The following is a 27,124-nucleotide window of genomic DNA, read 5'->3' as shown; positions in this document are numbered from 1 at the left end:
CTGAGATTAGATTCTTTTATTCCCTTAGGACACAAGTCACCAGGTACCAAAAGAACATGGTGTTACCACATACTGCAATACTGTATGTCTTACTTCAGTAGCTCTCCTACTAGCTTTATTCACTGGGCCCTCAGGCTTCATAGGGGCTTTGTTTCAGTTAGTGGAGTGAAGAATGGGAAATTAAGAAACAAAGCCCCTATCAAGCCTGAGGGTGCAGTGAAAAAAAATCCTTTGTGATCCCCAAACAGGCTTTCAAACTCACTGCAACTTAAAAAATAAGTTCAATTATGTTAGCTAAAGGCAGCAAAGTTTTCAACTGCAGATGGGAGAGCAGAGTTTATGTGCTCATCCCTGGGATTTTTCAAGTTGCAGTATGACAAGACGTTCTCCTTCAGCAGTTTATAGTTTCTCACCTTTTAGTGCTTGCTGCTGCTTCTGTGTCACTGCTAACACTGCTAACCACCACATCTGTGTTGCTAGTGAATACACTTCTGGGTGGTCATGTCCAATCTCTATCATTGGTATAGTACAGGTGAAGGGAAGATAAAAACAAGATATGAAGTGTCTCCAGTTGGGAAGGAAATGTAAAGTCACTTGGAAGCTGACTGTATGCTTGGCCTAACTTCCTCCTTGCCCTTGTATGGCTCTTCTTGCCTAGCTCACAGCCTCTCTGTCAGGAGACAGTGCTGCTGCACCACTGCATACATATATTCTTGTTGGTGGTGGAAAAAGCTATCAATGTGTTCTGGGCCAGTTTTCCTTCCTCTCATGACAGTATGAACTGCAGCTTTGAATTGAAAAGCATTATGAATATATTGTATTTTATTCAAATATTTCAAAGGCTTAGAATTGTGCAAATCACAGCAGGGCCATTTCTTCACTGGAAAACTGACTGAAATCATCAAGTCCACCCCTATTCCTACAATTAAAAATGACAACCATCACACTTGTGCTGGAAGAATTATCTGTACTGGAGGAGCGACACAGCATTATGTAATTTTGGACACAAGATTAAAAGCCTTCCACTTCCAAAGCACAGACCCCTGTCTCATTAGTTAGTAAAGCAGCTTGTGGATGGAGTGTAAAAGTTGGACACCTTCCAGGGAGAGGCATCAGCAAGATAAGCATGTAGCAGCTTAACAAAACCTCTGACTTTCAAAAAAAACCAAAAAAACAAAAACAAAAAAACCCCAGCTGAATAGAAACAGTATCTTGCTCTCAGCTTCTCGGCATTGCAGGTGAGCAGTCCTGTAGCTTACATTCTGCAGCAGGCAGAGAGAGCACTTCTTTTCACACCTGAATTCTGACTTGTTTCCTAAATGAAATTTTCCATTGACTCAACCGGGAGCAAGGCTAAGCCCAAGAAGTAATGTTATGTCTAGCACTGCCTAAAAATTTTTCATGTGGAAAGTCTTCTCAACAAACAAATGTTTTTCTATTGGAAGAGGTAAATTCCAGTGAAAAAAATATGTTGGCTTCCTGTGGCAAATTTCTGAGAGAAAGTTTTCCTTTCACCTTCAGATTTCAACTTTAAATGCTATTTTGTTTCAGTTCTTCAACAGAAGAGAACTGAACCAGAACACAAGTCAAAATGATCTTTTTTCCCCACTGAATTGAAATTTTAGCATAAAAACATGTCATGTGAAAAACCAACAGAAAATAAATGGCATTTAAAGTCCTTCTGACAATGTTATGACTTTATTTCTAAATACCATATTTAGAACAAAAGAAATTCCCTTTAATACACCATTTGCGGGGTAAGTTGAATTCTCTTTGTTGTAGTTTTAGATTTTCTTCTGAACTTTTCATGGGAAAATTTGTCTTCCAAGTAGCTCTGGCTATACGACTTTTCTCTATTTCTTGCTTTAAAAAAGGCTCTTTTTTTTTTTTTTTTTTTTTAAATCCTGTCTGTTTTCTTTCTCTTTCTCTGACTTTAAAATAAGAGCACTTTTTGATAGACTATACATATCTAAAAGTATGACAGAAAATGGGTACTACTTTGTTTTGTACAAATAAAGCAGCTGAAGAAATTAGGGAGTTGGACTAGATGGTCTTTAAAGGTCCCTTCCAACCTAAACCGTTCTGTGATTCTGATTAGTGATGTGATTCATCAATATTCACCCAGTGTTTAAATTGCACAATCAGAACATTTAGCCTCTAGTCATACACCCTTTCTATCAAGGAAAAGATTTCACCATCCTACAAATGCTCTGTGTAGATTTTGAACATTCTTTTTCAAGTATATACTTGAAAAGAAGTATATACTTCTGATTAACACAGAATTGATATTAACTTCACTGAACTCAATACCCTAATTTTTACAAGTATGTCTGCAGTAGTATATTTTGTATTAACAATTAGCTCCAAACTATCAGCTGGTTGCTTGCAGGTAGTTATTCCAGAGCCTTTAAACCTTCCTTCCAGCAATTCCACTTTATTAAGTTTTAACAATTTGAAAAACAATTCCTAGAAACCTCTAGCTATGCACTTATTCCGAAAAGCATAGAACAAAATCACACTTCTTATACTTTACAGCTCTCTGTGAAACCAAGAAGGTTAGAGCAGAAAACCACAGAGAACCCAGGTGAAACAGAGGGGGAAGAGAATCAGTCTGAACCAAGAAGAGCTGCTAACAGAAAGTCAGCTGCGCGGTGCATACAGAGTCACAGGACCATGGCAGCGTCCACTGGCAAGGAATTCCTTTCTGTCAAGCAAATCTGTGCTCTTAGAGAAAGCAGAGAGTCATCTAAAGAAGTCTATCATAGCAAAACTGACAAGGTAATTGTTCTTTCAGTTCAAGTTACCCCACAGAAGTAGATAGGAAGAAGTCTGTGCAAGTCTGATGAAATACACCATAATCCAGTGTGCAGTGCTTCTAGCTTTAATGTTTTTGGCACAACATGGGGCTGATCAGTCCACAAAAAATTTAAAAACCTGGAGAAAGTTTGCCAGTATAACACACCCACTGACAGAAGCAGTAGCAGACTCAGCCCAGGGCACAGTACGAGTTAAAACTGCATCAGAGAGCATGTAAAGCACTTCAGTCCATACTCATGCTGCCCACATTCCTCCTCAGATTTGCTGCTTAGTGTTTCCTATTGGCAAAGCGCCTCTGAAGGCCAAGAGCCAGCCAGTGGAAAAATTAGGCGCAAAGTTTTCATTAAATGTAGGTCAGACCAATCCATGCCTGAGTCAACAGCAGCATAAGGCAAAGCAAATGCCTGACGTCCACCCCAGGCTGCAGGGATGGCATGGGCTAGCTTGTTCCACCAGCAGTGGGGATCTGTGGCAGGGCAGAGCTTCCTCTCCTTCTCCATTTTTATAAATCATGAAAGCTGAGAAGGAAATTATTTTTCCATGCTGCAACGTTTTTTCCCAGTGATGGGAAAATCTTCAAAATCATGTCAGGGCAAAAACAGAAACTTTCAAAACTTTTCTGTGTGCGTGAGTGTGTGTCTGAATGAATGAGAGAGCATACCGATGGCTAAAATATTCCATTGGGAGGCAAAAAAAGAAAAACACCATCCTTCCAAACAGGCTCAGACACTACTCTGCTTTTTCACTGCCTGCCACATAGGTGCTGTAAACACCAAGCTTATAATCCATGCTGGAGTCTCTCTTTACCATTCCTCTTCTGGGCAAATGGTCAAGTGTTAACTGGAGTATGCACGAGGATCTGGTCTGCCATACTTCCAAGGAACTCCTTATCTACTGATTATTGAAGTCAGACTCTCTGGCAATCATTGCTAGAAAATGAAGCAATTACAAAAGGAAAGAATAACCAATTGCAGGCTAGAGAACATGAAGTCTGAAGATGGGGTGAAGGGAAGAGGACAATAAAACCAATAAAATGTGAAATACATATGGATAACAAAGCAGGACTCTGTCATCTGCTCACCTGCACCAAGATACTGCAGGTTATAGCCATCACAGCAGCCCCGGTAACACTTTACATAACTGCTTTGTCAAAGCAGAGCAACCAGCTGATCCACTTTCCTCTTTTCAGCTATCTGATCCAGGGCAGTTTGTGGAACAGCCCTCTGGGTGCTGGCTTCTCTTGCCCCCGCAAATTGACTAAAATTCTCTGAAAGTCCCACAGGTCACTCAGAGGAGGTGGGATTTTAACCAATCTGATAAAAGTAATACAGAAAAAAAAAAGCCAACATTCTCAACCAATTTCAGAACTCTGGTTCAATAAACAGGAAGAATACACACTCAGAAAAACAAAGCTAAATTGTCATTCAGTGCAGTCCAAATCTCCCACAGAAATCAGTGGGACTATGTAGAGAATAAACTAAAAAATATAGCTTGGGTAGTACATGAGTAACAAAAGACAAACAAAAGCTTAGTGTTCCCTTATAGAGAAGTTTTCTGTATGTTGAGCCATATCACATTGCAGAGAGTTAGGTTTCTTCTCACAAGAAGACATACCATACTGTCTCTCATTGTACAATGCATGCAAGCATCTCATCTCTGGTATAAAAAATAACCTCTCTTCTTCTTGGAAGTGGGAAATTTGCTTAGCTCAAGATTTACTTTTGAAGATGGATGTCTGAAACTTCTGGATAAATGGAAGTTATTGCTGCACACAAAATACTGAAAACAACTATCATCTTTTCCTCTGATCTCCCCAAAATTGCTTTGCAAAAACAACACTCTTCTTAATGACTATAGCTAGCCACATTATGATGTCTGAATCAACTAACACTGAGACTACAGTGCCAGAATAACACTGAGCAGACAGGTTGAAAAGAGCAGGAAAATGAGTCAACGAACGTAACTGAAAAAATGAGATGAAAACTAGCAATGAAAAAAGCAGTTCTTCGAGGTAAGCTGCAGCGGCAGGTTCTCAAGGTATCCTGCTTCAGCTGCAAAGGAAGAACTGAGATCACTCCTCTGAGCTAACAGCTGCAGCCTCACTCATCCCAGTGTGAATGGGTTTCAATTTCAGTTCATTTGGACTGGGAAGCTGGGCAGTAGACCAGCCCCATCTCCTGCTACACATCCTGTAAGCATGAGATAAATCTGGCCTGGATAAATCTCTGAAAAAGAGATGGCAAAACAAAGAGGCTGAAATATTTGAGCAGGGGTCATTTGGAGACTAAACAGGCAGTTGTATTCTGACTTGCCACTACAGTGCCTGTGAAGCTGAATGCTGAATACAAAAGAATGGTTACTGGTGTTAGGTAGAATACTTTATAGCTTATAACAGACCTTATTACCAGAACAAGAAAACAGTATAATAGTAATTATTATGTCACTAGTTATCCATTTGCGGAACCCATGGAACAATGCTAAAGAGAGGCTGTGGATGCCTCGTCCCTGAAGGCATTCAAGGCCAGGCTGGATGTAGCTCTGGGCAGCCTGGTCTAGTGGTTGGCTACCGTGCCTACAAGGGGGGGTGCAGGGAGGTGAAACTAGATGATCTTTTAGGTTCTTTTCAACCCAGACCATTCTATGATTCTTTGATTCTAAAATGGCATCATTTAAATATTATAATCCATTACATTGGCCAGGAATCTACAGAATGGAAGTAAATTAAACATGCACCATTGTATTCAGAACTAAAATAGAATACAGCCTTTTTTTTTTCCCCCAGCAGTGCAGATATTGCCTTGCAAAGCATCCTTATTCATCTGTTTCTCTTGTTATATGTTGATTTACTACTGTAATTAAAATGAAAATTGAGTTGTGTTTATATGTCTTTCATCTGAGGAAATCATAAAAAACTTTCAATTCTCTTTCAACTTTATATCAATTTCCATCTCTAAAAAGATCAACCTGCACATCAGTTTACGACACACTTTGTGGGAAAAATGTACATACCTCTGCAAAACCAATTGTTTTTTCAACTGTTTGCTTGCGCTACTTAAACCGTGAATTCCAGGTTAACTGAAGCAGTAGAAGCATCAGCAGCTTTTGGATTGAAATCTTACTAAATCTCTTCAATAGTTTATAACTTTTAAAAGTGATACAACTGGTTAGGTATCAAGAGAAGCTGCCCATACTGACTGAATGCCTGATTCTAAAAATATTTATTTCAGATCATACTACTCACTATTACAGGGAATCTCACTGAAGTTCGACTTCTATCTCATTATCAAAAATTGTCACATAATTGTAAAATACAAATAGTTTTCTTTCATGCTGGTTATACCTTATCAATTCTGATTACCCTTTTACATGCAACTCCCGAGACTGTGACATGCATCTACCCTTAAAACTTCAACTCTTCACAAGACAAATTATGATTTCATTTTAACATTGCAAGTCAGAAAGAAATGCCCATTCAATAGGAAACTTGCTGCAAAAAAAGTAAGTTTCTTCCTATTGTAACTTCCAGCCTGTAGCTATTACTGCATCTTACACATTTCAACAGCAAACTGGAAGAACTTTTTCCAAAGTTCTTCCTGTCTCTCCTCCCCTGTGAACTTAGACTTGGTAAATACATGGCTTTTAAGTGCTTGATTAAATCACAAATGAAAGTCATACCTATCACTGAAATAACTACTCACACTTCTAATAGCATTCCTAAATTCTACCTTACAGCCCTAATTAACTCCTATTGCTGGACATAAGCATTATTTTCTTTAGTAGTTTCATTCAAAGGTGTGTAAATACAAGTGTGCATTTCTTACACAGCTGTGGAGCAAAAAAATCACAGTTTTTCTGAACTGAGCAACCCTACATCTGACCTCAACATGAAACCTACAAAAACATACTTTTAAGCAGGATAGTCCTGTATTTTTCTCTCTCACCTTTCTTGGCAATGGAGGTTAAATCCAATTCAAAGTCAGAGACATCATTTTGTTCTACTGCTTATAATCTGTTCAAATTATTTACTTATGAAAACTCTCAGTCCCAGAGCTTTTGAGTGAAGTATTTTTGGTTGTTTTTTGTTTTTAAATTTGGAAAAATATATATGTACTTCCCTATATAGAAATATAGTCCTCATTCATAGTCATACTGTTGTATCTAATATGTGAAAAAATAATCAGTATGCAACAGCATATGTCTGTGCCAGCATTTTATATGTAGGAGAAGTATACTTCTCAAGCGTTACTGAAATAGAAGGAAACTGATTATAGAAACGGGTAGTCCATAACTGAAAACTATGCAAATGAAATACTTATGATGACATTCAAACAACAGAAATATGTGAGAAAGTGGCAGTGGGATTAACACTCCCACACAGTTCAAAACTGATTATTTGGATATAGCCTCTTTTGGTTGCTGATGATCTATGATTTGCATTAATCCCTAGCTTAAAGAGCATTGTGGTGAAGCGATTACCCTAGTAAGCTAGAAACTCTATACAGTTCCTAACTGTTATGCAAATTTTCATTTCTGATAAGCATTTTCAGGTTACTTTCCAGAAAATTCAACTTTCCTTTTGAGACATGACATAGGAACAATATAGGACGAGTAAACAGAAGTGGTGAACTTGCCCAACTTTACTGTGAGCCAACTTCCTCTCCCTTCTCTATCTGAATTAGATTCCTCCACCTTTTCCCTCATTTTTATTTGTCATTCTCTTCCAAGAAGATTGTAATAGTTCTGGGACCTGACCTCTCTTAAAAAAAAGTCAGAATTCATATGAAAATCAGTGTTTCATGATGTATTCCCCCAAAGTTCATTTTCATTTTAATTTTGATTTGGATCTTGCAAATCCTGCTCCTATTTTTCTCAAAACTTCTCCTCAAGCTAGCAGTCCTCTAGCAGTTTCTACTTCATCAGGTTACTCTGAACTTGGTATCAAGTCCATGTTTGGAAATGGCCAACATATGAAACAGAGAATAAGTTTTCACTCATTTGAGATGGCCTGAGAAAATGCACTGCTTTGCTATTTATGGTTTTTATGACCAATCTCATTTGGTCTGATATGGTTTTTCACACACATGCTATATACTCTTTTCTTCATCTGTCTTATTTGGTATGAGAACTACTTAGTGACTCCCTAAGGACAGTGACAAAAGAGAGAAAATTATTTTTGGTGTTCTGAATGATCATATAACTTGAATAACTAAGTAATGAAAAAACATCTTTGCCACAAAGAATATTCAGGTGACTACTATCACAACTTGTAAGTAAATCTTGTAGAAGACCATAATCAAATTTACAATGGAATTCTGCTTGTTCAAAGTAAGAGCCAAAAGATATTAACATGCTACATTCTAATAGTGATTCCTGCAAGTCATTATTATTTTCTGAGATTTAAGTTATTTACAAGAGTAAATTGCAGCTGCTGTCTACTGCACTTGTTAAATATATTACAGCAAGCCTGAGACTATCTCAACAGTCAAACTCAAAAGCCAATGAAAAATCCCCTACGATGTGCAGATCAACACAAGCAAAGTCTTTATTTCTGAAATATCAATATAAAAATTGCATTTCTCTTTTAAAATTATTCTACAAATCCCATTTAAGTGAGTAATAAGGGCACTATAATAAATTCTTTCTAGCTCGGTAAATCATACCATAATTTGTGCACACACTAAATGCTGACCAAATTCATTAAAAGCAATAATCACAAATTGCTTGGGGTTTCTATTCACTATTAACAGGTTTTAAATAAATGCCTGTGAGATTTAGGAACAGAAGTTGTTTTTGAAACTTCCCTCCCAGGTTTTAATAAACTTAATGAGAAGGGGAAACTCTAAAAACCTCTGGAAACCCAAGTATTTTTCACTTGTAAATGCTGAAACACTGAAAACACAGTTCTGCAACTGCTTTTTTTTTTTTTTTTTAGTTATAACTAACTAGTTCCCTTTATTTCCAATGAACGTAATATTCACACTACATTTATTATTTACCTCTGCAGCCCACATCCCTCATCACAGACATTCAGCCTTCAGATTCACAATTTTCTGCTGTGTTGATGCCAATTCTCCTGCCTCTAACCTGCTGGCAGCTCTGTATCCCCTCTCACATAGAAGGTCAGGATGAAATGAGAGCTGTAACCCAACATCACTCCATAAAACAACCTAACTCCTTCCCTGGACCACACAGAGCTCTTCCTTAGGGATTACCATCCACTGATCCATGCAAATGTTCAGTGCGGCCCACCTAAATTAATGAGAGAATGGCATTTCTCTTATTCTATGTACTGTTACAGAACATAAGGAATTAAAACTCATACTTGATGTTGGGAGTTAGAAAACAGGCTTTAAAAATTACTGATTATTTTAAAATCTATGTTGATAAGGTTATGTATGTATGTGCAAACAGGGAAGAAATAAGCGTTTATGACTACTGGTTCTTTTACCGTGGTATTTTTAAGCAAATGAATCATTATTAGACAGGTTTTACATTCTTATGAGAATTAACTGCCAGCAACCTTCCCCTTCGCTTAGAAGAAACTAATACAATATTTAGGTTACAAGAGAAAGACTTCTATTTCAAAGAGGTGGTTGGCGAGCAGCAAAGCAGAAATGCAGCTTTGATTCATTGATGTATTCACATTTCCAACAAATACCTACTTGATAAAGCTATTTCCTTACTTAGAGTCAGACACCATACAGAAAATTTCCCCTATGAGTCACTGACTTGTTTTGATATTAATTATTTTACCTGTAATGTACACGCAATCTCTGGATTTCTTCTTCTAACTTTCTGCACTGCTGAAGAGTGGCTTCTTTTTCTTGTTGCAGGGCTATCAGTTCTGCCTGCAGAACAGTAAGCAAAGGATAAACAATTTATTCAGAATATCTATATCTCTTTGAAAATCTTTTATGCATTAATTTCAGCCATGTTTCATTGTAAGACAAGTACTTAGTTATACTATTCCATAACACTGCCTGTGCCATTTTTTGGAAAAAATATTTATTTCTTGTAGCATTATAACTGTTTTTAATTCCTTTTCACAGCAGGATGATGTTTTGAAGGGTTTCCTTTGCATACACAGTAAACTTTTTGAATGGGTAAGGTCAGCCATACTCATTTGAGCCAAATGTTTCTCAAGAAACACGTCATAGTTATATAACATTCTCGCTGCAAAATTCTGTAAGCGACATACTCTGTAGTGAGTGAAACAAAGCACTCAATCTTCAGCTACTGATGTGCACCACTTGGTCAGCATGTGGCCATGTTGCAGCTCCTGCCCTAAGAGCCACCCGATGTTCCCAGTGAAGTCTGCTGAGACCGGCAGTGCTGGATTGCTCCAGGAGCTGGCTGCATTCCCATCCAGAACCTGGTTTATGGTGGGGTGAGGGATTCCCTGAGCGGCCACTGCCATTTCCCACCTGTGCATCGTCCCGGATGTTCCCCTGCCTTTGTTTGCTGGCATGGAGCTGAGCAGCCTGTGACTCACAGCCATGGTGGAGACTGCAGTGCGCGGCTGGTAGGTCAGGAAGGCAGCCAGCCCCAACATGGCGCTACGGGTAGAGAGGAGGAAGGAGAAATAGCACTCATGCATATTTAATAAGGCTTTACAGCTTAATCACCATTAATTTTAAAATGTCCAATTTCAATAGCACTGCAGAACTCCCTTGAGGGCCCAGATACCATATAAATTACCTGATAATCATTGGATGATTAATTGTTGTAACAACAAATAAGACTGGGCTTGCACAGCAATTCCTTGACACACGAGCCTGAGCATTGGGCTGGTTTCCAATGTTTCTAATTCACAGTGTAAGTTATTAGTTGTACAAATTGTAGAGCTTCAAACTAAGGGGTACGTGTGAGAGAAATGCTGAGGTGAATTCTGCCAACTTCTCAGCACAGTGTTGTGGAACAGTTTCTTAAATTAAAGACTTACTACATGAGCTACGAACACATGAAGGGAGTTCAGCTCTGAGCTCTGCCAGACTAACTGCATAATCATCAGCAACTCAGTCTGTGCCTCACAGTTTCTCTCTTGAAACGGCTCATGCTTGCTTCTGTTTCCTGCTTGTCTGTTAAGACTGTGAGTCTTCAAGGCAGGTGTTTTACTGTTTACTGTCAACTCCCAGTCATCTATAGACAATTTACCCTGCTGGCTGATTAATCATGTCCTGGATACATGGCTGACTACTGGCAGATTTTACTGAGCACTGCTCTGCGCAAATGCAGCCACACAGCCAGTCAGCACTGTGCTGACCATAGGATCATGCTGTGCTCAGGGCTTTGTGTCACTGGGGTTCAGGACCCACTGCTGCAGCTGCTCCTGTAACAGACACACATAAAATTTTAACAGAGGGCTCCCTGGAGAATAAAAACAAACTTTCTTACTATATAGAGCATTCCTGCAGCTTAAAAGGCAAAAAGCGTTAATGTTTAACCTTCAAGTGACAGTAGTATAGAGCTTCTGATATCAAAAACAATGTACTGGATGCTGGCAAGCCTGAACTCTGCCAGCAAGAGGTTAAAATCCTCTGCAGGTGAGCTGCTTGCCTGGTGCTGCTTGCTGCCTTGCAAGCAGAACGCACAGAACACAGGAATGTCAGCCAAACCAAGCTATTTTCTATAATTATACTGTACTGTAGGTGAAACAACATTCTTAAAAATTGGAAAACATGCTTGAATCAAAGTAGGTGGTTTGTTCTAGAGGCCAATAATTAAAATCCTTGCCAATTTTCAGTGTACTGTGAAGTGTGATTGAAATGGGAGACTGGAAGGAAATGTTTGCAGCTGACACACCTACTCACAGGGAGATTAACGGCTAGTCTCTTTGGAGAGCTATCATAAAAAATACATCTCATGTTCCACTCACTTTTCAGGACAAAAGTCAGAAGGCATTGGAGTTTGAAGAGTCTTATTTATGTCCATTTTCATCAGACAAACTGTACTGTTTTGACTGGGTTCTCATCTGACTTACACCAGCAAAATTAACAGTAGAATCAGGGGCTCTGGATTAAAAATTAAAAAAGAAAGCAATACCAAAAAACAGCTAAAAAATCTCAAGGGAAGAAAATAAGGCATTTGCTAACCTGAGTGGGTTCATACTAGGGAGCTACATGAGATCAATGAAAATTCCAGCGCAGGTGTCTTGGTGCATGATATGCTACCATGCAACAAAATGGCCATCATTCACAGCCTGAAGAGTGGTAAACAACAAACAAACGACTGAAGTATCCTTACTAGGAGGGAAGCAGAACAACACACATAACAATGTTATGCTAACTGCTAACTACAACAATGGTGCTTGCACAACTATAAAATATTTGAAGACTTCTATAATGTATATTGAAATCCACCCACAGTGCACATGGCAGAAGTCCTATATGACCTCACCTCAAGTAATAACAATAGCTTTATGGGAACTTTTAAGCAAAATATTATTTCTTTGGAAAATGTCACAATGTGGAAATCAGAACGTCTCACCGAAATGTATCAGTTTTGATTATTATTATTATTATTTTGAAAGTAGGGGAAAGAAGGAGCATTGACAACCAAAAGAATTACACCCATATTCCTCTGGTGGAGGTTTTCCCTAAAAAGACCCACTCACTGGTGAAGTTGGTCACCATCTTGGTATAAGAGATGCTCTCAGAAACAGTATTTGGATATGGTCTCTTTCTCAGAACTTTTGTTTGACTGCAAATTCTAAAGCTTTCATATATGGTTTAATATGGATAGATCCTTCTCTCTTCTCTGCCTCCCAGCCCAATTTCTGTCAAAAGAAAAACAATACCCTTGTTTCTACACTTATCCCATTTTGCATTTTAATAGTTACTTATAGAAAACCTGTATTTTCAAATTAAATTAGATCTAAAAGTTAATTGCTACATATTGAAACATAAAATAGCCATGTCTTGAATAAGAAAATGCCATTATTGATCTCATTGCTATTATTTGAAAAATATTTAAAGCACAATCCTATGCGCAACCTAAAGCAATGGAAAAGAGAGTTTTTTATCCTTTTCTTACTCCCCTAGGGCAAACAGAAGCACCCTAAACTCTCATCTAAATTGAAACTTGTTATATGTGAGCAGGCAGATCTAAAGCTGCTGATGCAGTGCCACATGAAAAATTATTAATTTAAAAAATGTAAATGTGTATGTTGTCAGACTTTCTATGGATGGAAGATGACTTTTACAATGTTTTTCTGCAGCCAACAGAAGGAAAAAATGTTCAATGAACCCAAGTAGAAAAATTGAATAGTATGATTGTCTTACTGATGGTTTTTTCTTCTTGTGCACTTACAGAGAGCATTTGTATTTTCACCTTTATATATTTACAGACAGAATATACATTTTCTTCATTATGTGGGCTAAACATAGCTTCTTTTATGTCTCAGTAAGCTCTCCAATCCCTCAGTCTTTCCAAACCTATCTCTCATGCATGCACTGCCAATAGTGCTACCTAACTCCAATGGACACACTTCACCTGACATGTTCTTGCACTCCTTTTGCTCACAGTCACCATCCTATATTATCTGTCTGCCTGTCCACTGGTACAATCCAGCTAATAGTAAAAATTCTTGGTGCCACTGAACATCATCCACTGTTTTCTTTTTCTCCAGTACTTGAGGCCATTCCAATCATTCTGCAAAACAGCCTGAACTTACTTTATATTAATAACACCTCCTAGCTCTGCAGCATCAAGCTATTTTATTAGTACACTTCTGTTCTTCATACCAAATATTACTAATGAAAACATTAAAGAAAATTGGTTCAGCACCAACTGGTGAGAAACTATGTAGAAAGTGCACAGTAGAAATCCTTGGACTTTAACACTACTCCTTTCAAAGCTGTTTGCTGTTACTTTTCTGCTGACTAGTTCCTTATTGCCTTTGAGTAATCTCTCACCACCTTCATGGGTGCATGATATTTTGCAGATGGAGCTCAACTTGCTCATCCTTCTAAACAAGAGATGCTAGCTGAACCCAGTTAATAGCAAGCAGGATTTCCTATACTAAGCTTGTGCCTGCTTGTAAAATAACAGCATACACAAGCTCCATCTTTTTAATTAATAATTTTCCATGTGATACCAGATTAGAAACTCTACTTTTTTGTCAGCTTATACATAACAAGTTTCCTTGTCTAAATAACCAGTATTGTGTCTAAGAACTCTTGCATGAATTCATGTGAGTGAACAATGTTCTTCAATCTACTGTTGATAGATTCTTGCTTTAAATATTTTCCTTCCAAATTTACTCTGAAGACTCAAAATAAATACTAACTGGTGTATAACTGTCAGGATTACATTGTTTGTTTGTTTTCTAAATGTAGGTGCTGCCTCTACTAATTGTCAAATCATATCATACAGAATCTCATAGGATTTATTAACATTTCTGCAATTTTAGTTAGGAGCTCCTTTGGAATTTTGGATAGAGGCAACCATTATCCCAATTTGAGCACAATAACTTACTCAACAGCAGTGATAAACCCAATTTCTGTTCTCTTAACCCTTTTCCTAATATTTAACATCATCATTTCTCAGTGCTGATAGAAAAACAAAGACTACACAGTTTTGGATCTAATACAGATTATCCTTGATCTCTGTGCCATTCTTAGAATGGTAGCACATTTCCTCTTTCCTTGTTCTCATTTTGGTCGTTACATCATTGTTTAATTCTCTTTCTATTGACCAATTTAGCTTAACCTCTAGCAATCTTTATTAATTCTTGTATCTTCTATTTTCTACAATTTAATTTTGTTGGTTAATAAGTACTCCTTTTTGTAGAAGCTCAGTTTATTCTCATCAAGATCATAATTCAACCAATTAGAACTGATCCCCTTTCCTCCAAACATTTTTTCCTGGTTTAATGGATAGAGTTATTAATAGGTAGGTATTACCTGAATTAATAATGGCTGCTACCAACTACTTTCCTTCCACTGATCAGGGAGTAGAGGAAGGCTAGATAATAAGTCTCAACAGTCATTTCTGCAATTTATGGGCTCAATCATTTACATTTGTAAGAGCTGTGAGGAGAGATGGCAGCAAAGTGTCATTCTACTCCTTTGGTCTTATGCTACCTGGGGTCTGAGATGGAATCTAGCCATAAGTGGTCAATTGAGAATTACCCAATTTCTCCTGGGGACAGAATTATGTTTCTGGTGATATTAGTTGGCTAGGGAAGCAGTAAAAGGTCATTTGTGTTCTTACAGCAGCAGAAGATGGTTAGGGCAGCAAAGATGTCTTTCACCTTGAATTAGAACGAGTAAGGAAATAAATTTTTTAAAGTAATTAAAAATATTAAGGCTTATTTATATTTTACACTTTCATACTTTAAATCTCCTGTCAATAACAGTAACACGTACTGCATGATAAAGCAGGTCATGTTGTGACACATTATGACATCCAACTTCTAACCATTCTGTTATTTTTACATTAGCAGCTGCTACTTAGTGCAGATTACAACATCTCATCTTGTCTTCTATTTCAAAATGTCAACACATCAAATTGTTCCCCGACAGAAGCAGATGATACTTTGATCTGGAAAAGAATATGAGCACTTGTCGTATTAATTAGGGGATCAGAGGTTCTCGGGGTCAAGAACAAGACTCCAGCTAACAGTAGGGAACTGAAAATGGCTGACTCCCTACTAACAGCTAAGTGATCACCTTCCTTTTTAACTCACAGTGTTAGCGTGTCAAACCGTTTCATTACAATGCAAACAGAGGACAGTTCGACCTAGAACATTAGATAAAATATTGCAACGTGTGTTCAAGTAGCAGCTGGCTTGGACGATTTTAAAAATGAAAAGTGAAAATTGGAACTGAACGATGATAGATGTTATAAATTATTGACGTGCTATGTAATGTATAACTAAATAAAAAATCCAAATTTAAAACACATTAAAACTTGAAAATGCAGATGCAAATTTTCACGAAATAATCATGAAAATTCTGGGAGATAAACTTGACATGAAAAAGCTTGGAGTGCTAACTGAAATTTTTAGAAATTCAAGAAAGTTTAGTTTCTCAACATATCATTCTCTAATGGAAATAGTTTTTATTAAGTTGCATTAACTTGGAGTAAAGTAAGGAGCTGTAATACTGTTTCCTGACAGATCTGTGTTGTTCTGGAGGATCAGTACAGTTAGAAAACTACCCTAAAGAACTAACTGAGGACTGTTTGCGCATATGATTTTTGGAGTAAAGGCAGTGGTGGTGAGAACCAGCTACAGATTTCCCAGCACCCTGCCCCACTCACACCCAGGTGGATATTCCCTTTGGGCACAAGGAAATGAGATCTCACAACAAACGTGACCTTTATGAATTAGCATCAGGACCAATTAATAATAATAAGATATTATTCCACCATTTAATGTTGGTCAAAATAAGTATAAGATTCTGTCTTCATCACAACAAAAACTCCCAGTAAGAATACATGATCATGTTCTAAGAATATTGCTTGCATGGTCCCTAATCCTGAGAGGTTCCGTTGCAGTTTTGAATGATAGGAACAAGCCATAACAAATATTATGCAGATTGTGCAATCAGAAAAAAAAAAAAAAATTACCAAAGAACTTCTTACTGTTCTGTCAAGGAAAATTAAAGGATCCAATAACATTTTTTACTAGACTAGGCACATACCTGGTTCATTAAATTACAAGGAGAACAAACTGAGTATCTATGAACTATCCCAAAGGAAAAAACATTTGAATCATTATGTCTGAAAGGTGGATATCTCATTCTTGAATTGCACGGTCACTTCACACTGCCACAGAAGAAATTAACAAGCAGTGTACTCTTTTACCTAGTAATGTGTCCACATTAGCACATATTACACAGATTCAGTCCGTTATCACATTATACAAGAAAAATTCTATATGAAATGTCAATTATATTTTTCAATGAGAATTTGCTTACCTAAATTTAGGTATTATATTTATGCAAATTTCCTCACCATTCACATTATTTTGTAATACTTTTTATCTTTTTTTCTTAGCAATATACAGCATACTGAAATTGCAGGAAGTACTAGCTGTTCGGAGGACAATCCTACACACATGATGAGTCTGTAAGACTAACACCCGGAACTATTTTACTGTACAGAATGATTCACAGTGAGGAAGATTAATTGGAAAGTCTGCCCGTGAGGTTGACCCCAAACTGTAACTGACTTCATGGGGTCAAGACTTCATTTATGGTTTCCATTTGTTGGAGTACAAAGCTACAAAACACAGAGATACCATCATAGATATCTACTCCATGCTTATGCAGAACTACTATGGATACTGCAAAGTCTGAAAACTTCCAAGAATGACAACACCAGAAATATACATTCATAGCTGCATTAGGCTTTGCATGCAAACAGTCTCATGTACAGGGATGCAGACTTTTTGGCAGGAGATATTTTAATAAGAACACAAGATGGAGGTAATTTAAAATACGAAGTAGTGGAGACTCCGTATGCAGATAGGCAGATGCTTGTCTTGCTATTAAACTACGATGCACACAGTGAGAATAAAATCAAAGGAAATGACTAAAAATAGGGGCAAATAGCCATTCACAACCGTTATATTTGCAAGGTATCTATGACTTTAGAATTAACTTATAGGAAAATGCAAATTTAAAAAATTACAGTAAATTCCTTTACTTCCCAGATTAAAGAATGCCTTCAGCTCTGGGCATGTGAAAAGGGCACACTTCTCTATGATCTGTAATTCAAGTTTGGCCTTCGTGACATCGCATACTTTGTTTCTGATCTAAAAATACAGTTTCAAATAATGGAGAGACATGAGTAATACAGAAAAACTTGAATTTAACCACATTGCTTTGGGTAAGATGTGTTTAAAGTAGAAAATATTTTCTGTAGAATTAAAAATATTCTGGTTATCTGAGGAAGCCTTCTTATGCCCCATTCATGGCTGCTTAGGTAACTGGACTAGAAAACACACATATCCCTTTCAAAGACAGAATTATCAAATGTAAGTATAAAACAAAGAAGGAAAAATCTCTCTAATCTGCTTTAATTACAGGTACCTTTCCTTCAACTTTGAGAGATCTCACTTGCTTCATATGCGCCATGAAGACTATTACACTTTATAGCAATCTTTAGTAGCAGTCTCCGTAGAGGAAATCAAGGAGGAAATGACCATGTAGACTGCAGTAAGCTGGATAGCATGCAAGCAGCTCTTCAGGTTGTCTACTGGCAGGCTGCTATGGGAAAGCTTCAAATGTCAGTACCCATGATAAACCTGTTGTCCACATAAATGACTCTAGCCACTAGGATATCAAGTCAATATCTGCTACAAACAGTAAGTCGTCAGCACAGGATCCAAAAGGTAGTGTTGTAATGTTGTCTCAGAAGCTTTACAATAACAAAGACCCTATTCAATAAAAAACACATTCCCCTCAGCCCCAGAAGTGTCCTATCCAGTTTGGGGCGGAACTGTGCTGGCAGAAGAACAGAAGAAAGTTCATATTACACCTAGACAAATTTTAGGTGAGCTGCAGGCAGAAACAGTGTGTACTTTCAGGACTCAGTCTGCTACATTTTCACGCTCTGCTAACAAAACCTGAGCACAGCAGCACCCCTCTATTACTAAAAAGAACTATCCAGGAACCATTTTCTGCTTTGAGACTTTCTGGCATGGCTTGGGTTTACACACCAAAACTTCTTCTGCCAACCCCCAAAAAGCAGGGCTGCCAATACCAGGTTGTCTAAGGGAACAGGCCCTGGTATACAGTTATCTTTCAAAGGCTTTGTCTGGGATAACAGGTTAAAACCATGCCAGGGAGCTGTGTGACATTCTGCCAATCCACGTCCTGATCCTATTTTAGTTACTAGAGTAGATACAGATAGTCTTGCCAACTAATAGGGACTTAAACTTAGACAAGCTTGATAAGCCTTATATTTGATATTTGATATTTGATAAATTACTTCTCTGTCCTGGTAGGTAGATGAGGCACTCCTGATTATCAGGTCTCACCTGCAGCTCCAGAGATATAGGAGTAATTCTTGCTCCTATTTCACTACCTAGCCTTTATTGTAGACTCCACCTTACAGTAAAGTTCTTGTCTTTGACCTATGACCAGCTATGACCATGCCCTTCCAGAACAATTTGGACTTGGTTATCCTCTGGTTTCTGCATTGAGACATTCACTTAGTAGAGTTCCCTATCCTGATTTTCAGCGTGACAGCAGCTCCTTAGTGAGACGCTGACATTTCACAAATCCCTCTTCCGTAAGAAAATATGTACATTGAAATCATCCATGCCTCATTAAAGTGACAGAAAAAAACACACGAGGCAGTAACTTGAGCAAAAAAGCAGTTGACAATTTACGCTTGAAGGCTCATAACTGGTGCCGAGTGACAATATATCCCAAATTGTAACCTATGCAAGGAGACAGAGTGACTGTTACCTCTTGACAGAAAGTACTTTTGCAGGAGGCAGCAGAGTCAGAATCTGACTGCTATAATCAAACTATAAAACTTCCATAAAGGCCATGAGTCTGTACAGGATCATAAAAATGAACTATCCCACTGGCTACATTCTGACTGTGTTTGTCCACAAATCTTGCAGAATTTGGAATGAAAGTTAAGAAAAAGCTTGAGGGAGTATTTACTACTTCACCTTAGTCTTCATTTCTGGAAAAAAACCTACTAGGAGGAGTACACCCACAAATTTATCTGATATTTTCATACCTACAACACAGAATCAACATGCTGAGTTTGATAGAACAGCTAAACTTAAGAAAAGAATAAATAATTACTGAATAAATGTTTCTGTTATCATGAAAAGTAGGTATAAGAGAGAATCAGTGACCATATGCCCCACGCAGACATGTCCAGACTTTAAGTAACCCAGACATTCTTAAATTGACTTTGAATCGGGCAAGTCTGTTAATATTCCTCCTTTGATATCTGAAGTTCTCACCAGATTACCTAGAGGAACAATTTGGGCTCTTTCTCCAGCTGGATCAGTTTTGTGGTTAGCTCTTCTGGGCAAAAGTCGCATGCCTGCTTCTGAGGCCGACTGCAGCCTTTATTACCTTGAGCCGCCAGTGCATCTGGCATGGCTGTGAATTGCTGAGTCGCTGTGAGCAAGACACCACCACGTCCCCTGTGATGAGGGGATCCCCAAGAGGCACTTTAAAAGAGTGTCAATATTTGTGTAGTCCTTGGCGTGTAAAAGGGATCAGATATTCTAAATCTGAGTACCTGGTACTGATTTAGATCATATTTATGCAGAACAAGTCCTTGAATCTTTTTTTCCCCACATTCTTACTGCAGTGTTTTTCACAAAAGTAGAACTTCGACTCGGGAATTTAAATTATATTAACAAAGGCAAATATAGACATTTGTGAGAACATATGTATAATTCAAGTCTTATAGGAACCACTGATCTGCTGGAAAAAATGCAGGAGAGAATTCAATAGATAGCACTTTCCCATGGAATTAGGAGGGGACAGACATCTCCACAGATTGTTATGAATTCTGTACTTTTGGATGAGATCTTTTGATGTAGGTAAGCTACATTCAATCAGAACTCAAAAGCTTGATACAAAAGATGTCTGATCCTTTCTACTAAATGAATCTATTTACTACATTTTATATGAGGTAATTATGCTTGTCATTACTGCATGTCTATTTGATTTGATTCTATCAAATCTTTGCCTCAGGCAAAAACATTCATTTCATTTTCCACCGAAGTTTAGGTGCACAGTTGCAGAACACTTCTAAAATTCTGTCACAGTTCACTCAAACTCAATCACATTTCACCTGGAAAAAGAAATGGGGCTCCTGCATATCTCACAATACTTGAAATAATTTGAGGAAGGAAAATGGAAAGGAAGGAGAAGCGTATGCATCATCTGCGGTCATGTTCTTTAAAATCATAGTTGGCAAAATGAAACAAAATAACCCAGAGAAAAGAAACATTTCAGATATTTAACTATCAAATTCTGCAGCAATTTTCCATAATATAATGTAATGCAGAAGGTATATTTCTCCCATCTTATTTGTGCAAGGCAAATGAGACCATTTCAATCACCATAGATTGTGATGTACAGAAATCATGGTCCAGTAAAACCAGACAGCAAACACTTCTCTGTGTTACTGTCCTACAACTAGAATTTCAACCAATTCTTTTGTTTTCACTTGTTCAAAGCATATCTTACACTTTTTCACTGCACCTATTATGCATTTCTTCACTTGAACACCTGTTGAACTAAACTTGTCTTGCCAGAATATTTTTAATTATGCAATCTGTATTCTGTCAATGGCAAGCACTTAGGTAGAATTTCTTATATACCTTTCAACATACCCAGAAGACAATTAAAGAACTCAATGTACAGAAATATTTGCCAACTGAAACGCTAGTGCAGCAAGTTTAATCAAGTGATCTTGACTAACTTTTAGCAAAGAATCACAATTTTTCATAATCAGTTTAGCCACTTTAAATGCTATGTCTTAGAAAATTGTATAGACTCAGTCATTTTCACAGTCTGCAATACATGCCTGACTTGCATAATACTCCAGGCAATCGTTCCATTAATACTTGAGCACTTTCTTTTCATGTGCAGTGTGATGAATGCCAAATTTGTCTTTAGCTTTGAAGAAAATTTAGTTTTGCACAGAAAGTCCTGACCCACTGAAGCCAAGAGAAGTTTGCTATTGACTTCAATAGGATTAATGTTTCCCTGTGTTTGTACACATGCGTTCTACTTAGTGCTGACTATTCCAATTATATGTGTGCTGTATACAAGGCTAACCCACAGAATAGACCTAACTAAGAGCAATGTCTTTGACTGTATTGCTGATCAATACTATAAATGTAGATATGTAAGCAAGCGTTGTGTAGAACTCTCCAATTTGGCATGGATACAATGGTGACATTTATGAAGGGTGATGTACCACTTGCTACTAAATTTCAAGCTAACAAATACAGTAGGTTTCATCCATGCAACCAGGTTTGTGAAACATCTTAACAGCAATGATAAAATTTTTCAAGGAGCCACCACTTTTATAATGAAGAAACCTTTTTTGTGGAAGGTTGCAAGGCTATTACATTCATACAGAGAGGGAAAAACCCATTACTTTCTTTTGGGAGCTGTTGGATTGGCAGCCCTATTCCTAGGAATACTGTTGCGGATTGTAGCTGTTGTATTAAACTCCACAAAATGCTTTTGATCCATTTTATCTTGCAACTTAGCAAAGAAATGTTGCAGTAAGAAACACCAACAAAGATCTGAAAAACTTAAGCTCTGGATTACCATATTGTGTTCTCCTGCCATTCAATGTGTCAGACAAAGGCAGCGGTGTTCAAAGTAGAAAAAGGAAAAGAAACTCGTCAAAGACAGTGCAAAGCACAGAGTAAATAATATTCCTCCACATCCCTACTCTTTCATAGATTTGTTGTTAAAAGAGTTGCAGCAATTAGGCTTTTGTTAATTACCAGCTGTTGAAACAGATGTGTTGACTGTCCTTATTAGCCAACAGCTGGGACAGGAGAACAATTGATGCTCTCTAAAACCAACAGCCAGCTGCTTTGCAGTAATTATCTCCGATCGATAATACAGGTGATAAAGGCAGCAAAAAGGTTATGAGCTTCAATAACCAAGGTACTGTTATTGAATATCACTGGATTTTTCTGTTTAATTTTAGAAAATGAATAGAACAGTAAGCTGCTGCAGGCTGCTTTGCCTGCTTTTTGTCTGCACCATGTCAAGGTCAAGCAACATGCAAGTAACAGGGAAAATACAAACAGAAAAGTACCACAACTTTTTTTCTAACCCTCTTGCTATTTTTCAAATATCTTGCTGATCTTCAAGGAATGCATTCTCTTTCAGGTGAATGCCATCCATCATTAGCTCAATTTCCTTCTTTCCTTGCACTCAATTTTACAAGAAATGACTTTTTGGAATGTGTAAAATAGTTAACTGTACCTACTGGAAAATTTTATTGTACAATATGTAATAAGATGATATACAAATGCTTAAAGAGGGAGCTATCCCTCTTGAAAATTAGGCTGTAGTCTTAGGCGTGCTGTCAATTCTTAAACAAATTTACATCACTTCTTGGAATTTGGTTTCAGTGCTGCTAACTGGGAGAACTATATTTATCTTGATTGATTACTTTGTAATTGATGATTTTAACATACTATTGAAATGCAAAGTAATGCTTGTATAACATTACTGTAACAGGGAAAAAATTACACGCTTTTCTAGTATCAATATATGTCAAAGTTTATAAAATTAATAGTTATTTTAGCACTGGGCCAGACTTCCTCGAGTGGGAGTCACAAGTGTAATTGCTAATATCTATATGAAATGTATCAACATAGGTAGTTGGATAGTTTCTACCTACTTTTGTTGCTGCTTTGATTTATATTTCCTCATCTCCATATCCTATTAAAGTGCATTTAAAAAAAAAAGCAATGCAGGGATTTTAAACCATTTCTATTAGCTGCTCAGTTCATCTCAGGCCAACAAAAGCCATGACTACAAGAACTACAACTATGTCTATTCACTAATTAGTCGGCACTTAAAGACACTGCCTTACTGAAAACAAGGATTAAAACTGGTTGAATACTCTCCCTTTCATAGACCTCCCTCGTGTCTCTGCTGGGTCATCATAAGCAGCTTGTTCTCTGGACTTTAAGTAGGGAAGCTTGACAATCAGCTCTGGGCTCATCAGTAGGCACTGGACAATTAACAGAAGCTACCAACATTTTAACAGACATGTAAAGAAAACAACTGGCAAAAAAGTTTCAGCTAGAGAGATGAGTGAAAGTATATCATACTGCTATGGCAGTGATGTTTTAAGAGAGACACATAGAAGGATATTGGTATATAATTTTGAAATAAAGGAAAGCAACTGTACTTCAGTGTTTCCACTTCAGACTCGAGAGAAAAAAAACACATATCATTACAGCAACAAAATTGGAATGCATCCTTCTACACAAAATCTTACATCTATTAGCAGGATTATACAGCATGTTGTAAAAACAAATATTTGCCAGTTCAGAGCCTAGTTGTGTTTTTTACTCTTAGAAGAATGCTAAAGTGGGAAAAGGAAAGAGGATGGAATGGTTTTAAGTAACGGCTTCACATTTGCGTTTCATTCTTTCTTTCTCTCTCCAGCTGCTTCCCTCTGTTCTTACAGCGTGTTTAGGCCATTGCACTGGGTTTTCCCCTGGAGAACAAGAATTGGCTCTGCTTTTTGCTTGTTATCCATTAATGAACTATGGGGGCGGGGAGAGGGGGAAACGGGGAAAATGGTTAAGTTTTGGTCTCACTCTGCTGTGGTCAACCAATGAAAAGTTAACATTTGGACTATGCCAGCTGGGAATTCTTCAGAGTGATGGGCAGACCCTCTGCCTTAGAAAGAGATCTGAAAAGGGATTTATAAGTTATATAAAAAGATATTAACTAAAATCAGGATAGAAGCAAGAAAATTCTTCTGAACTGGTGACCTGCAGCGGTTTTCATGGTAGAATCACCACAAAGCAAGAAGAAACTATCCTGTAAGAAAGAAAAAAACACAAAACAAAACTGTAGAGGATGTTGTTTCACCACAGCCAAGACACTCCAAAATTTTCCAAATTGCATGTGTGTGGAATGGTTCTCAGATGCCCAAACCCTGCAACTGGGTGACACATTCCAGCCTGCAAGCTGATCATAAGGGACACTACCATGAGCGTGGCACAACTTCAGCCCTGGTACCAACAGCGGAGCATGGCAGGGTGTGTGCTGTTTAGCTCGGCCATTCTGTCAGGGAACTAAAAGCACCTGGACTTTGGTCTCAGGTTTTGCAACAGTCACAGTCCCGCAATGCACAGCATGACTGGATTCCCTACATAATTACAGTTACACTTCCCAGCCAAGAAACAGGACTACAAAGATCTGAATTAACAAATAAAGCAGGCACACTCTGTCTCCTGATAATCTCAAACTCTGCTATGCCAGACCACAGCAAATCTGTCTCATTTAACTCAATCCTATAGATTTTCACCTGGTGGAACAAAGCCTAGAATGCATGGTCTGGAACCAACCCACAGCACGCTTCCTTTTGCATTTTGCTTTCAGATAAAACGTTTATAAACAACCAGGCTGTTCTGTAAGAAAAAAGTAAACCTGAAGACTGCTGCCTGAAACATACCTTTTCAGCTATCTCACAAAATCTAAGTGTGACAACCAAGCTCCAAGAAAATTCACCTGGCAACACCTGCATTGAAACAAAGTTACTGCAGCAACAAATAACGTCAGAGTGTTAATAATTGACAGGAGAAGAATGAAAAGGTGAGTAAGGGATAAAGAGGACAAAGGAAAGATTTTAGTATAAACTTCTGCTGGTAAGTAATCAATCAAAATTAAGATTGAACGAGTCAGTACAAACGTTACTGTTAAAGCTGAAGTGAGTTTGGTATCTGGGGCTCCTGAGCAGGGTTTGCAAAACTCCCTTTTCTGGAACATGATTTGCAAAATTTGACAAACAAATCCCCCACTGATTTGAATTCACTTTTATGCAATTCCCCTAAGAAACTAAAACAAATGCAGGAACAGTAGCTTCTAATATTTACTGCATGCAGGAAAAGTGTTGCTCGATCCCTGGTTCTACAGGTTACGGCAGGAGTTATTAATGCGGTGATAATGAATGAGTTTCATGATTTACATAATCTAACAAAAGACCACTCCCCTTCGAGGGAGGAACTATATCCTAGTGACACTGTTTAGAAGAAGCTGTTTCGGATGACTAAATTAACAACAGCCTCAGGTGAAATGAAATACTGCATGAATGTCTGTGGCTACTATGGCTAGAGGTCAAAACAGTAGAAAAAACTTAACAGAATATGAAGTTAAATATTAAGAAATCAAGATTTGTTTCTTCAAATCACACACTTTTTTTTTTTCCTGTATTTCATAATATGACTGAATTTACATTTTTATAAGGAAGAGTATAAGTTATCAGTTCAGTTTCATTTATGGCAGTATTGCTCTGCCCAGAATCCTGGCAGATGGTAAAATGTAATTGTTTTCAATAAAAGATATCCCCTAAACTCAGTTCAACTATCAGAGTTAATACAATGAATGATCTATACACTGAAATCAAATACCCCAAAAGACTGCACTCACAAAATTAAGGAATTTCCAAGTTCAGGCCCCAAAAATAGTGTTTTTTCAGATCATCATTTGTGAAGATATACTGAAATCCTATCATTTCATCCCATGGAAATCCTGGACCTCTTGAAGGGATGCAAAGTACTGTCAAATTCATATCAAGTCTCAAGGATATATTACCAGCAGCTGAATGGAGAAGCCATTAACAGATCATGATTTTTCAAAACATCAAATAAAGTCTTTAGCAAAGAGTTAGAGATAACTCATGAAATGTAAATAATTAACGGTGGACTGTAGCAGTGAATATTATTTCATATGTGTATTTACAGTTCACTGGACCTATTCACACAGGGCCCAACACTGCTGCCACTTAAGTTGATAAAAGATGTCACAATATCTCAGAAGGGGCAAGGGGCTTCTTTTGTTCTAGTCAGTAACAACTTGTCACTGTTGTCAAGAATTAATTAACTTCTTAATTCCTACAAAGATTAATAAATATTCCAGGCTTCAAGAAAATGATACTTCTGCACTCAAAGAAACATTATTCAATACCAAATGTCTGCTGAGGCTTCAAGGTATGAGATAAATTTAAAATGCAACATTGTAAAATTTAATATTTTCTCTTTAATTTACTGCACTGTGGTACTCTGAAAAAATCTGAAATCTACATCATTAGCTATGTGATATATAACTTTTCACAAAAACTTTTAACATCAACCAGACTGCAGTAAAATTACCCATTTCTCTGAAAACAAATCTTTCTATATTAAACAAAATTTGTATCTGTACTAGATGAACTGCCAACTTAGTTATTAATCAGCAATGGTTTTTTAACTTCAGGTGACCGCTCCTTTGACTGAGTTGCTAGTATTCCCCATTGCTTGTTTTACACTATTCTCAGCTCAGTAGAAAAAAATCCTGCATAAGTATATACTGATTGACAAAATGAAATTATATTTGCTAATACAAGGATCTTGATATTTCATTATTACTGCTCTCAACTAATTCTTTAAAAAACAAAACAACAAAAAACAAGAAACCAAACACCTACGTGACCCAAAGTTTGTTAAAAAAAAAAAAAACAACAAAAATCAATAATTTAAACTAACTTAATAATCTTTCCAGCAGCAGATAAATATTTTGTTGTTACTATTTCACAAGAAAAAAAGTAAGCAACATTACTAAGA

The 27,124-nt window shown here is 37.4% G+C and overlaps 1 protein-coding gene across 22 annotated transcripts in view; it reads right to left on the bottom strand.

Moving 5' to 3' along the window:
• The window catches only part of MIPOL1 (mirror-image polydactyly 1), a 175,516-nt gene that overhangs the window by 38,550 nt on the left and 109,842 nt on the right, over positions 1-27,124 (bottom strand). For 18 of the 22 annotated variants that reach the window (XM_085225228.1, XM_085225245.1, XM_085225235.1 and 15 more), the window contains 2 exons: positions 10,242-10,373; positions 9,571-9,665 (listed from right to left, as the gene is read on the bottom strand). In XM_085225228.1, coding sequence (XP_085081354.1) covers positions 9,571-9,665; positions 10,242-10,373 — 227 coding nt within the window. The remainder of the gene's footprint in view (positions 1-9,570; positions 9,666-10,241; positions 10,374-27,124) is intronic. The other 4 variants (XM_085225236.1, XM_085225246.1, XM_085225237.1 and 1 more) reach the window with 1 other exon arrangement.

This window comes from Meleagris gallopavo, chromosome 5 (assembly GCF_905368555.1).
Source record: "Meleagris gallopavo chromosome 5, MGAL_WU_HG_1.1, whole genome shotgun sequence".
Taxonomy (NCBI): domain Eukaryota; kingdom Metazoa; phylum Chordata; class Aves; order Galliformes; family Phasianidae; genus Meleagris; species Meleagris gallopavo.
Note: the sequence above shows the minus strand (reverse complement) of the source record. Positions and strands in the feature narration are given on the sequence as shown.